We start from the raw sequence: 14,389 nt of genomic DNA, 5'->3' as shown, positions 1-14,389 counted from the left end.
CTTTCCCAAAAATGCCCATGTAACACCAACACTCCGCAGTCTGCATTGGTTGCCGATCAGTTTCCGGTCACAATTCAAAGTGTTGGTCATCACCTATAAAGCCCTTCATGGCACCGGACCAGGGTATCTACGAGACTGCCTTCTACCGCACGAATCCCAGCGACCGGTTAGGTCCCACAGAGTGGGCCTTCTCCGGGTCCCGTCAACAAAACAATGTCGCTTGGCGGGGCCCAGGGGAAAAGCCTTCTCTGTGGCGGCCCCGGCCCTCTGGAATCAACTCCCCCCGGAGATTAGAATTGCCCCCACCCTCCTTGCCTTTTGTAAGCTCCTTAAAACCCATCTCTGCTGTCAGGCATGGGGGAACTGAGATATTCTTTCCTCCTAGGCCATTACAATTTATGCATGGTATGTTTGTTTGTATGGATGTTTAGTTTTACAATAAGGGTTTTTTAGTAGTTTTTAGTATTGGATTTACATGATGTTTTTTATTACTATTGTTAGCCGCCCCGAGTCTACGGAGAGACTGGCGGCAGGAGGCTATATCCACCCACCTGGGATGCTTCCACACAAGCAAAAATCAGTGTCAAAATATTTTAGAACCCATCCCAGGGCTAAATCCATATCGCCTCTTTATCCATTGTGTGTGAGCTTCCCAAAAATAAAATAAAAATGTTGAGTAAGCAAAACTGGATTTCTCAATGAAGAGAGAAGTACAACCAGTGATGCACATGGACTTTTGCACACCACGTTTTTAGATAATAATGATATTATCTAAAGACTTGGTGTGCAAGTCTTTATAATATTATAATAACAGAAGATTTAATGCTCTGCTTTAACTAGGTAGGAGACACCCAGGTCCTCGCTGTCTCCCTTTGTGCATCCTTTTTATGCATGCTTAATCTGCTAGGTGGTTTGAAAACTCCCCGAGGAAGGGAGGGGGGAAAACCCCCCACTCCCCTGATTGCAGAGAGAACAAGCGCAAAGCAGGGAAGGCCGCTGCATTCGGGCTGCGGTTATGCAGTTCGGAAAGATCAGCGAGAGAAAGAATCTCACCAGACGAGGAACTGCTGAGTCTGCAAATGCTGCCTGAGCGTTGCAAGAATTATAGCGTAGTCCCCCCTCCCCACCACCACCACACCACTGTGATGGGCGTCATCCAGATTTACCGATACAGCTATCTAATAAATATGGGGATGTGTATAGTCTAGGTTAAAATTCAAAAATCAATTGCAAATTAAAAAGCTACTTTGGTTGAAGTGCTGGTTTAAAAACCAGGAGATTGTTAGTGCTAATCCTGCTTTAGGCAGGAAAGGCGCCTGGGTGACCTTGGGCCAATTACTAGGAGACTGTGAGTTCTAGCAGCAGCTTAAGCACGAAAGCAGGCTGGGTGACCTTGGGCTAATAACCCAGAGATTGTGAGTTCTAGCCCCATTTTGGGCATGAAAACAGGCTGGGTGACCTTGGGCCAATTACTAGGAGACTGTGAGTTCTAGCACCAGCTTAAGCACAAAAGCAGGCTGGGTGACCTTGGGCTAATCACCCGGAGATTGTGAGTTCTAGCCCCATTTTGGGCATGAAAACAGGCTGGGTGACTTTGGGCCAATTACTAGGAGACTGTGAGTTTTAGTACCAGCTTAGGCACGAAAGCAGGCTGGGTGACTTTGGGCCAATTACTAGGAGAATGAGTTCTAGCTCCATCTTAGGCACAAAAGCAGGATGGGTGACCTTGGTACAATCCCTCTCTTTCAGACCAACAAACCTCACAGGGTTATTATTGTGGGAAAATAGTAGGAGGAAGGGGTATTATATTATATTATATATGCTCATCTTCCTAGAGGGGCGGCATACAAATTTAATAGATAGATAGATAGATAGATAGATAGATAGATAGATAGATAGATAGATAGATAGATAGATAGATAGATAGATAGATGATAGATAGATAGATATTTATAAAAAATAAGAAAGGGTTAAAAAAAACTATAAAAAATAATTAGCTGTCCAGCTAATCAATTTTTACAAAAGGGGAGTCAATCTTCTATTGCCAATATCAATTATTTTTGTTGGCAGGTCTTGTAGTTCTAGTGATGAGTGAACGAGATGTGGATTCAACTCCTTTTAATCAATCCTGATGCATACTTGGTCAATCTGGAGTCAGTCCTCTTCACGCAAGAACTAATGTTGGGGGAAAGAGACAGAAAGAAACATTATGAATACTAATCTATTTTAATCCTGTGTTTTATCCAAAAAGTACTATGGCTATGTCTCTTTTCCTCATTTATGGCAGTGTAGAACTGTTTCTGGTTCCGATAATCCTAAAGATGAGTAGAACATATGATTGGGGGGGGGAATTGTCTCTCGGGGTGCTTGTGATTCTATATTTAAGCATTAATCAGATTTATGTAGCTGCCCATCTCACAAGAAGTGACCTTGAGTGGCATATAGAGAACAATGCATATATAAAAACAGACATATTCCATACATTTCAGGGCTAGAGTCTTCATTATTTCAAATTTAAAATAAGATTCTTAGGAAACAATGAAATGATTTGTGTTATTTTACAGAATTTTGGTTTTGGAATGCCTAGGGAAGGGCTAGAAATATTTGAGGGTGTTTGAAGAATTTCTTCTAATATAAATCTTAGAATAGAATAAGAATAGAATAACATAGAATAGAAGAATAGAATAAAATAGAATAGAATAACAGAGTTGGAAGGGACCTTGGAGGTCTTCTAGTCCATCTCTCTGCTTAGGCAGGAAACCCTACACTACTTCAGGTAAATGGTTATCCAACATCTTCTTGAAAACTTCCACAAGTTCTGGAGGCAAGCTGTTCCACTGATTAAATGTTCTAACTGTTAGGAATTTTTTCCTTAGTTCTAAGTTGCTTCTCTCCTTGTTTAGTTTCCACCCATTGCTTTTTGCCCTACCTCCAAGTGCTTTGTAGAATAGCTTGACTCCCTCTTCTTTGTGGCAACCCCTGAGATACTGGAACAGTGCTATCATGTCTCCCCTGGTCCTTCTTTTCATTAAACTAGCCATGCCCAGTTCCTCCAACTGTTCTTCATATGTTTGAGCCTCCAGTCCCCTAATCATCTTTGTCGCTCTTCTCTGCACTCTTGCTAGAGTCTCAACATCTTTTTCGATTAATTATTTTAAAAAGAAAAAAAGAAAACAAAGCCATGGGTTGTTAGAATTATATAGTATGTGCCCAGAACAATAGTTCAGCACTTTTTTAAAAAAAATGCTTCTTCATGGTATGTGCAAGCAGTATTTTAGTGACTTAAACCCCAGAGACTACATTTACTGTATAGCCAAATGAGAGAAACACAAGAAGAAGCTTGTACTGCCCCCTGCTGGAAATAAGTATGCAAAAAAAAAAACCCCACCAGCAAATAATTAATTCATAGAATTTTGAAATTACAATCTGTACGGAATTCAATTCAATTCAATTCAATTTATTAGATTTGTATGCCGTCCCTTTCCGAAGACTCAGGGCGGCATACAAATCTAATAAATTGAATTGAATTGAAGCTTCTAACTCTAGATGCTGATAGCCAAACATGAAGAGTAGCCAACATTCATTTCCTGTCTGGTTTCCAATTCTAATTAAAGCCTTTTTAAAGCTGAACTAGTTACCTTTCCTTGAGATCCTGTCCCTGGCCACGCTACCTTGAGAAAATACAAAAATAGCACGCAGGCGTGCCAAGATCTTGTAGAAAACTATCCACAATGCTACTTTGTCTCTCTTGGAGCCTCGGGGTTTGCTAGGTGTGTGTTTAATGTCCTTGGCCGTGTCACATTAGCCAACGTCTCTCCTGGAGCACTTAAGTCATCCTGCTACTCTGCCAGGCCAAGAACGCATAGTTTTTTCATGAATGAAGGTGAGTGTTTGTAGAACAGAATAGAATAGGACAGAAATTTATTGGCCAAGTGTGATTGGACATACAAAGAATTTATCTTGGTGCACATACTCTCAATATACAGTGGTACCTCTACTTAAGAACTTAATTTGTCCTGTGACCAGGTTCTTAAGTAGAAAAGTTTGTAAGTAGAAGCAATTTTTCCCATTTGAATCAATGTAAAAGCAAATAACGCATACAAACCCATTAGGAAAGAAATAAAAGCTTGGAATTTGGGTGGGAGGAAGAAGAGGAGGAGGATAGTCACTGCCGAAGGAAGAAGGTGAGGTGAGAGGAATGAAAAAAATCCAAACCTTTAAAGCTTAAACAAAAAAAAAGAGAGGGACTCTGAGCATGTGCCTCCCATACACCCGGCGCGAGGCTGCCTCCCTACACTGCGCCAGAGAGAGAAACCCAGGGTAAATGGTAGGGAACTGGCTGGGCCTTTGTGCTGCTCTCAAATTTCCTGGGAAATTTTTCCGGGCTCGGGTTCTTAAGTAGAAAATGGTTCTTAAAAAGAGGCAAAAAAATCTTGAACACCCGGTTCTTATCTAGAAAAGTCCTTAAGTAGAGACGTTCTTAAGTAGAGGTACCACTGTACATAAAAGAAAAGATAACATTTGTCAAGAATGACGAGACACAACACTTAAAGATTGTCATAGGGGACAAATAAGAAATCAGATCATATTGGGAACCAGTCAGTATAAATTGTAAGGATACAAGCAACAAAGTTACACTCATACAGTCATTAGTGAGAGGAGATGGCTGATGGGAATGATGAGAAGATTAATAGTAGTGCAGACTTAGTAAATAGTTTGACAGTGTTGAGGGAAATATTTGTTTACTAGAGTGATGGCGTTCAGGAAAAAAACTGTTCCTGTGTCTGGTTTGTCAGAAATAAGCTAATTTCATATTGGTGAACTGTGGCTAGTTGGTGGGGTTGACTTCCGCATGCGCAAAACTCTCTCCTGACATAGTTGTCTTGGTGTGCAGTGTTCTATAGCATAGTTTGGAGGGTAGGGGTTAAAGCAGTTTATGTCCAGGATGCAAGGGGTCAGTAAATATTTTCACGGTCCTCTTTTTGACTCATGCAGTATACAGGTCCTCAGTGGAAGGCAGGTTGGCAGCAATTGTTTTTTCTGCAGTTCTGATTGTCCTCTGAAGTCTGTGTCTGTCTTGTTGGGTTGCAGAACCAAACCAGACCGTTATATAGGTACAGATTTTAAGATGTAGATTGGGATGTTGGTGGCTGGATATTAAGTCATTGGCTGTTGTTTCCTTGTGCTGCCAACCTTACCCCACCCCCCAATACCTCCTAAGTACTTGATAAGATGGGGGTACATCTGCACTCTTGTTCATTGAGGAGGGCCCTGCTTCATAGGCTTCAATCACTTTCCTGGCTGTTTTTGTGCCTACTCGTCCAACAAACTTAGCTACAAAATTGAATGTATGCCTTTGTTTATCATAATGTCCAAAAACTCAGAAGACAAAACCTCTGACCTAGTGACTGACCCAGATTGGATCCTGCATGCTTTTTTATCTGGAGTCTTAGGCTATTTATTTGATGAGCAAATCCAGGAAGAGGTGCTTGACTCAAATTCATTGTTATGAATTGTTATTTGTAATTTCAGACAAATTCAACAGCTCCCAGAATCTGTTAATATATAATTATGGTTTCCCTTAGAAAAATCAAATTTCCTGTGGGCACCACTCAGTTTCAAACAATTTGGCTATCTGCTGAACTGAAATCTATTGAAACAAGTGCTGGACCAAATTCTATATTAAAAGTTGGTTTTTAGATGACTACTTTAATTTCAGGACTTTAAATATTGGTATCCAATGTCCACTGAATATGAAGAAAAGCTGTAGGAATTTGGTATGTTTAGCTTAGTGAAAAGAAGGACCAGGGGAGACATGATAGCAGTGTTGCAATATCTTAGGGGTTGGCACAAAGAAGTGGGAGTCAGGCTAGCGTAGACATCAGAGAGTTGTTATTAATGGGGAGTATTCTGAGCAGAGACAGGTTACAAGCAGTGTGCCACAAGGGTCTGTTCTGGGTCCTATTCTTTTTAATATGTTTGTGAGTGACATAGGGTAAGGTTTGGTAGGGAAGGTTTGCCTATTTGCCGATGACTCTAAAGTGTGCAATAGGGTTGATATTCCTGGAGGCGTCTGTAATATGGTAAATGATTTAGCTTTACTAGATAAATGGTCAAAGCAATGGAAACTGCAGTTTAATGTTTCCAAATGCAAAATAATACACTTGGGGAAAAGGAATCCTCAATCTGAGCATTTTATTGGCAGTTCTGTGTTAGCAAAAACTTCAGAAGTGAAGGATTTAGGGTTAGTGATTTCTGACAGTCTCAAAATGGGTGAGCAGTGTGGTCAGGCGGTAGGATGCTTGGCTGCATAGCTAGAGGTATAACAAGCAGGAAGAGGGAGATTGTGATCCCGCTATATAGAGCACTGGTGAGACCACATTTGGAATACTGTGTTCAGTTCTGGAGACCTCACCTACAAAAAGATATTGACAAAATTGAACGGGTCCAAAGACTGGCTACAAGAATGGTGGAAGGTCTTAAGCACAAAACGTATCAGGAAAGACTTCATGAACTCAATCTGTATAGTCTGGAGGACAGAAGGAAAAGGGGGGACATGATCGAAACATTTAAATATGTTAAAGGGTTAAATAAGGTTCAGGAGGGAAGTGTTTTTAATAGGAAAGTGAACACAAGAACAAGGGGACGCAATCTGAAGTTAGTTGGGGGAAAGATCAAAAGCAATATGAGAAAATATTATTTTACTGAAAGAGTAGTAGATGCTTGGAACAAACTTCCAGCAGACGTGGTTGGTAAATCCACAGTAACTGAATTTAAACATGCCTGGGATAAACATATATCCATCCTAAGATAAAATACAGGAAATAATATAAGGGCAGACTAGATGGACCCTGAGGTCTTTTTCTGCTGTCAATTTTCTATGTTTCTATACAGAAACATTATGACAGTTGCTCTGTCAAGTGATCACTTTTTGCGACCTTCTGACAAGCAAAGTCAATGGCAAATCCAAGGCACTTAACAGCTGTGCTACTAATGTAACACCTGTAGTGATTCATTTCAGATGTACAGCACGGAAGATCGTAAAACGGGGCAAAACTCACTTAAAAGCAGAAATTTTGGGCTCAATTATGGTCGTTAAGTCGAAAGCTACCTATAGGATTTGGAAAACACTTCCCCTTTCTGCTGTCAGTCTTCTATGTTTCTGTGTTTCTATTCTCCAAAGCACCTGAGGGTAGAACAAGAAGCAATGAATCTTGCTAATCAAGGGGAGACCCAACCTAGAATTAAGGAGAAAGTTGGACCACCCTTTGTCCAAAGTGGTATAGGGTTTTCTGCCTGAACAGAGGGTTGGACTAGAAGACCTCCAAGGTCTCTTCCAATTCTGTTATTCAGGGTTTAAAAAAAAACACCTTTGGCAAGACAGCTTGTAGATGATCACTGATTTCAGAGAGGACTCAGAGCCATCAAACCTTCCTCGTTTCTTCTTTCTCTTCCTCACACATTCTCCAAACATCCCTCCTCTATTGTTGGATCTCTTCAGCCGCCCTAAAGCCACTCTGCTTCACCGGCACACCCTTCGTGTGGTTTTTGTGGGCAGTTTCCTTCTTTGTGCGGTCACAGATCTGTTGACCTCTCTCCTCTCTCGTTTCCTGCTTCCAAAGTCATCCCACAAATTATAAAGCCCCACTCAGCAAAACCGAGGAGCAAATTAGAGCTTTGGCAGCACTGAGCTGGAAGGCCAAGGGGAAGTTGCAAGGCATTCATCTTTTTTTGTTGTTTACCAAGCAGAGGTACCGTATTTTTCAGACTATAAGATGCACCGGTTTATAAGACCAGTGTTTCCCAACCTTGGCATCTTGAAGATATTTGGACTTCAACTCCCAGAATTCCCCAGCCAGCATCCGCTGGCTGGGGAATTCTGGGAGTTGAAGTCCAAATATCTTCAAGTTGCCAAGGTTGGGAAACACTGTGTAAGTCGCACCAATATTTCAAAGGAAAAAAAATGTTTCTCCTTCCCAGCCTTCAGGAGCACTCTGCAGGCTTCCCAAACCATGTTGATGCCCCGTTTTTTGCAAAAATGGGCACACGTGGTTGGTAAATCCACAGTAACTGAATTTAAACATGCCTGGGATAAACATATATCCATTGTAAGATAAAATACAGGAAATAGTATAAGGGCAGACTAGATGGACCATGAAGTCTTTTTCTGCCGTCAATCTTCTATGTTTGGAAGGCTTGCAGACAGTGATGGGCAGCAGACGGTATGGTCAGGTGCTCCATCCTGTTAGGAAATTCTAGGATGCATGCGCAGTTGCGCGGCCCCATGGCTGTGGGTGAGATTTTGGTGATTTTCGATGATTTTTTGCTTCGGCATATGCACGAAAGCAAAAATATTGGTGAAAATCACCAAAATCTCGCTCGTGCGCACGTCCTCACACAGGATTTCTCTTGCTGTGCATGTACAGAAGCCAAATCTGGATACACACCACAGAGGGTGCGTCGGTAGCGCCAAAGAAGAGCGGCCCCTTCACTGTTTGCAGAGTGCTTTTGGAGGTTGAAGGAAGGCAAAGACACCCCCGTTTTTGCAAAAAAAATGCCTATTTTTCACCTGTTTTTCACCTTCCTCCAGCCCCCAGAAGCAATCTGCAGGATTCCCAAGCCCTCTGTGCACCCCGTTTTTTGCAAAAATGGGCCCGTTTTTCACCTGTTTTTGCAAAAAAACGGGATGCGCAAAGGGTTTGGGAGGCCCGCAGAGTGCTTCTGGGAACTGGGGGAAGGCAGAAGATGGCCCATTGTTCACCCTCCAGCCCCCAGGAGCACTCTGCAGGCCTTCCAAATCCTCTGTGCACCCTGTTTTTACGAAAAACAGACCACTTTTCATAAAAATTGGATTTTGGGAGGCCAAAAATGACTGTATTTGATGTATAAGACACACTGATATTTTCATCCTCTGGGGGGGCGGCATGGCAGGTACATGTGTTGGTAATGACCTTTAAAGCCCTACATGGCATTGGGCCAGAATACATCCGGAACCGCCTTCTACCGCACAAATCCCAGCGGCCGATAAGGTCCCACAGAGTTGGCCTTCTCCGGGTCCCGTCGACCAAACAATGTCGTTTGGCGGGCCCCAGGGGAAGAGCCTTCTCTGTGGCGGCCCCGGCCCTCTGGAACCAACTCCCCCCAGAGAATAGAACGGCCCCCACCCTCCTTGTCTTTTGCAAATTACTTAAGACCCACCTTTGTCGCCAGGCATGGGGGAGTTAAGTTATCCTTTCCCCCTAGGCTATTACAAGTTATGCATGGTATGTTTGTATGTATGTTTGGTTTTTTATAATAAGGGTTTTTTAGTTTTTTTTATTAATTGGATTGTTCATGTTGTTTTACCATTGTTGTTAGCCACCCTGAGTCTGCGGAGAGGGGCGGCATACAAATCTAATTAATAATAATAATAATAATAATAATAATAATAATAATAATAATAATAATAATAATAATAATAATGTTATATTCTGAAAAATACGGTATTTGACGGGAAATTGAGACTGAACCCTTTTTTTTGCTGCTTACAATACCAACAGAGAAGAGTTTTGCTCATATTTCTGCTCAGGAGGTAGTAAACAGAGGAGTCTTTGGAACTGGCAGCCAGATTTTAAAAAATCCCCAGAACAGATGGCAAATTTGTCCAGGGCCCTGCCCTCCATTTCATTCAGTGTTAAAAATTCAAGCTTTGAAATATCACCGTACTCGTTTATTGCTTCGCAAAATCCCGACTGGTGATTCACTCCTCAGCTGCTAGTTCCTGAGAAGCCTGGCTTTGCTTTTTTTTGTTTTTTTTAATGAAATGAATCCTGTCTTTGAGAGTTATGAATTATCTGACGCCAGATAATTGTAAGAAAAGTCTTCCATTGACAAAATCTTGACCTGGGGTCCTGACCTACTATTGTTCTTTAGCTATCCAATTTAGACGCTAGGACTCACTGTAGCTAAATGGGAAGTTGGTCAGAAGACTCCGCTGGCTTTGGACCAGACAGATTCTTGGAAGCAAAGTCACTTAATGAATGAATGTCTTAGATCCTCACCGTGAGAGGGTAGTTTGCATCCAAATTCTATTGGCTGGCTGTTGGGAAAAACGAGACAACCTGGAGATCCGTTGCGAAAAAACATGGCTAGCTGGAATCATCAAAGTTTGAACTTTGTCCAGACTGTACTTGGTACTTCGAATGAGTATATAAATTCTGTAATTCTCAGAGCAGTCTCTCTCTCTCTTTCTAAATTCCCAGAAGGAGGTGGAGTGAAGTTATATTTGTGTCCTCTTTGTGGACTCTCCAAAGGTTGCTATCTGGCTCTTATCCTGGAATAGATTGTTTATTTTTCCTTTTTCATCCATCCAGCGGCCAAATTTCCTTCACTTTGATTTATAACTAGACTTGGCAGATTCATTTTAAAAAAGCAGTAACAACAACCAAAAAAAAGCAGTTGGAAACAGTTCTGTTTATTTTAACCTTAATTTTGGACTCCATCATACTTCACAAGACCTCTCTGGTATAGTGACCATACTGTCCCAGCACCTGTTCTCTACAAATTACATACGGGAAAATCCCAGGCCTGAGGAACAACCTAAACTTTATTGGGAATGCAGGGGTTTTTTTCCTCTGCAAGGGTTGCTGCATTTGGAGCAGTGGGCAAATCCACACAATCTCCTTGCCTTAGTTACAAAATGGTCCACTAATCATTTCTGGAAATATGCCCATGAGCCACTACCCAGATCAGTGTTTACCAACCTCAACAACTTTTAAAATGTATGCTAAAAGGACAAGAAGAATCGGAATACAATGTCCTCTCGATTTTCGCAGGTTCGAACTTTGCGAAAAGTCTATACCACGGTTTTTCAAAAATATTAATTAAAAAATACTTTGCGGGTTTTTTTCCTATACCACAGTTTTTCCCGCCCGATGACGTCATATGTCATCGCCAAACTTTCATCCTCCTTTAATAAATATTTTTTTAATAAACTTTAATAAATAAACATGGTGAGTAATAATCTAAATGGTTGCTAAGGGAATGGGAAATGGTAATTTAGGGGTTTAAAGTGTTAAGGGAAGGTTTGTGATACTGTTCATAGCCAAAAATAGTGTATTTACTTCTGCATCTCTACTTCGCGGAATTTTGACTTTTGCGGGAGGTCTCGGAACGCATCCCCCGCGAAAGTCGAGGGAACACTGTATAATAAAATATGGTATAAGCTTTATGATTGGTTGAACAAAAGAATATCTAGGTAATAGTATATTTTTACAATAGTTGGTATAAAATCATGCAAATTCTGTAAATAGTAGTTTAGTATTATATAGAGTTGACAGTTTTCCTTTTAGCTACCTTTTTCTCTCTTTTAATATGATCTGTAAGAACCTCTGTGACTTCTGAAAAGAACGGAGTGGTTTTGGCTCCTTTTTTATGTTCTGTGTTTTGTTTGTGTTCTTGTTTGAGTCCACGTTTCGGCCGGCCAGGAAGAACGTCTTCGTGACGTCAAAGCTCCGCCCATGGAATTCCCTATTGGGATTCCCCACCTCCGTTTGAGCCTGCCGACAGCTCCGTGGTTCTTTTGAAAAACTGACAGCCGGGCGGCGGGGCTTCTCAGTGTCCTCCTGAACCCGAACGCCGACCCTGAACTTTTGCCGAACTTCTGGGTGCGGCGTTCAGGAGAACGCCATGAAGCCCCCCGGCTGTTTCAAAAGGCTTCTCGGCGGCCTCCTGAACGCTGAACCTGGAAGTTTGGCAAAAGTTCAGGTTTTGGGTTCGGGTTCGGGAGGACACGGAGAAGCCCCCTGGCTGTTTCAAAAGGTGACAGCTGGGCGGCGGTGTTTTTTAACGTTTTTTTTTCTTTCACGCATTAATTCATTTTATATTGTTTCCTATGGGAAACAATGTTTCGCCTTACGAACTTTTCGCCTTACGAACCTCCTCCGGGAACCAATTAAGTTCGTAAGATGAGGTATTACTGTATTACAATATATTCATATACAGTGAACCCTCGATCATCGCGAGGGTTCCGATTTTTAGCGAAGTAGCGGTGCGGAAGTAAAAACACCATCTGCGCGTGCGCAGATGGTGTTTTTGCTTCCACTGCCGCCCGCCCTTCGCCCGCCCACCCCGTTGCTCGCGCCTGGGGTGCGCGCGCGCTTGGGGACTCCCTAGCTCCGCTTCCCAGCTGGGGAGCGGAGCTGGGATGTCCCCAAGCGCGCGCGCTTTCCCCAGCAACGCGCGCGCGGTGGGGACTCCCTAGATCCGCTTCCCAGCTGGGGAGCGGAGCTGGGATGTCCCCAAGCGCGCGCGCTTTCCCCAGCAACGCGCGCGCGGTGGGGACTCCCTAGATCCGCTTCCCAGCTGGGGAGCGGAGCTGGGATGTCCCCAAGCGCGCGCGCTTTCCCCAGCAACGCGCGCGCGGTGGGGACTCCCTAGATCCGCTTCCCAGCTGGGGAGCGGAGCTGGGATGTCCCCAAGTGAGCGGGCACCCAGGGAAGCCTCTGGGGGAAGGGGGAAGACCCAGGGAAGCCTCTGCCCGGCGGGGAAACTCCACCATCTACGCATGCGTGGAAGGGCACGCATGCGCAGATGGTGGAGTTTACTTCCGGGTTGAAAACTCGCGAAATAGCCCTTTCGCGATACTTGAGGACGCGAAACTCGAGGGTTCACTGTACTGTAATATTGTGAAATATTAACTTGTTGCTTGTATCCTAAGATTTTTATTAATATTGATTGTTTCTTCTTTGCTTATTTGACCCCTATGATAATCATTAAGTGTTGTACCACATGATTCCTGACAAAAGTATCTTTTTCTTTTATGTACGCTGAGAGCATCTGCACCAAGACAAATTCCTTGTGTGTCCAATCACACTTGGCCAATTCTATTCTATTCTATTCTATTCTATTACAATAAATATTACAATAAAATGTATTTATTGTAAATATTTATTGTAATATTTTAATATTTAGTACAATAAAAACAGTACTGAAATATTAAAGCAAATATAATTGCCCCCAAAAATAATTAGTTCCAAATTAATTACTTCTGGTATTCATCGATCCTCCCAACTTTGACCTCTGCTTTTGTCATCTGGAAGATATCTAATTTTCTTCTACTTGAATTTAACATTAATTTCGCTTTAATCTTATTAAGATAAACATTATCCTCCTGCAAATTCAGGTATGCCATCATGCCTACTCCTCCATCTTAAACATTCTCCAAAACCCTTACAAAAAAAAAAGACTTATCAACTACAGTGGTACCTCTACTTATGAACTTAATTTGTTCCATAACAAGGTTCTTAAGTAGAAAAGTTTGTAAGAAGTAGCAATTTTTCCCATAGGAATCAATGTAAAAGCAAATAATGTGTGCGATTGGGGAAACCACAGGGAGGGTGGAGGCCCTGTTTCCTCTCAGGAGATTTTTAAAGAGGCCCCTCAGAGGCTTCTCCCTGCCTTTTCCAGCCCTGTTTCCTCCCAGAAGATTCCTAGAGGGGCCCCACGGAGGCTTCTCCCTGCCTTTTCCGGTTACAGTTTCGGAGGCTCAGGTTTGTAAGTGGAAAATGGTTTTTGAGAAGAGGCAAAAAAATCTTGAACACCCGGTTCTTATCTAGAAAAGTTCATAAGTAGAGGCGTTCTTAGGAAGAGATAGCACTGTATAAAGAAAAAAAAAATGTTGAAGTTGGTTGTCAAAATGCACATTCCACTTAGATGTCGCCGTGAATAGATGCTTAGGTAAACGGGCGGGTGAGGAAACTTCGGAGATTTACGTCCCTGTTGCCACCTTAATAATCTGTTTTCCATCTTCTTCCAGTCCTGGTACCTAGGCTAGTTGCAGCTTCCATCTGCATCACCATCATCATCTTCCTTTCCTCCCCCCGGGCTTTGGGCTTCCTTTGAGGAGAACAGTGCAGCCCTCCCACCCCTGGCCCAAACCTTGGGGGCAGCATGGAGAGAGAGAGAGAGAAAGAAAGAAAGAACGGAATGAACGTCAACATCACGAAGAGACATCACAGAAGGACGGGAGGAAGGGGGAAAAGCTCAAACTTCTTTTTAAAGAGATAAAAGAACTGCTTTCCAGCTATCCCGACGGCGACTTTCCCGAAACGAGCAAAATCCAAGCAGGCGGCTCTCCCAGGGGAGGCGTTTTTTTGGGCCAGAAGCACTACACACGCCTTTCCGAGGGGCCTGGTTTTCCCCCATCGTCCCTGCCGGTCCACGAGCCAGCTGGAAATCCCGTCTGTCTCCTACACGAAAGGGATGTATATGCAAAAGTTTCTGATTTATTTTCTCCATCTCTTGTTGAGTAAGAGGGTGGGTGGGTGGGTGGGTGGGGGATTTAATATCTGGCCTGCTGCAAAACCCTCCCTCCCTCCTCGTTTATTATTCTTTTTTTATTCTACGCTCA

The 14,389-nt window shown here is 42.7% G+C and overlaps 1 protein-coding gene across 4 annotated transcripts in view; it reads left to right on the top strand.

Annotated features, from left to right (window-relative positions):
• Window positions 1-13,958, top strand: part of NFIC (nuclear factor I C) — a 246,219-nt gene extending 232,261 nt beyond the window's left edge. For all 4 annotated transcript variants that reach the window (XM_070747089.1, XM_070747096.1, XM_070747080.1 and 1 more), the window contains one exon: window positions 13,796-13,958. In XM_070747089.1, coding sequence (XP_070603190.1) covers window positions 13,796-13,813 — 18 coding nt within the window. In that variant the 3' untranslated portion in view covers window positions 13,814-13,958. The remainder of the gene's footprint in view (window positions 1-13,795) is intronic.
• Window positions 13,959-14,389: the final 431 nt, after the last annotated feature.

The sequence above is a fragment of the Erythrolamprus reginae genome, chromosome 1, assembly GCF_031021105.1.
Source record: "Erythrolamprus reginae isolate rEryReg1 chromosome 1, rEryReg1.hap1, whole genome shotgun sequence".
In the NCBI taxonomy this organism is placed as follows: Eukaryota; Metazoa; Chordata; class Lepidosauria; order Squamata; family Dipsadidae; genus Erythrolamprus; species Erythrolamprus reginae.
Note: the sequence above shows the minus strand (reverse complement) of the source record. Positions and strands in the feature narration are given on the sequence as shown.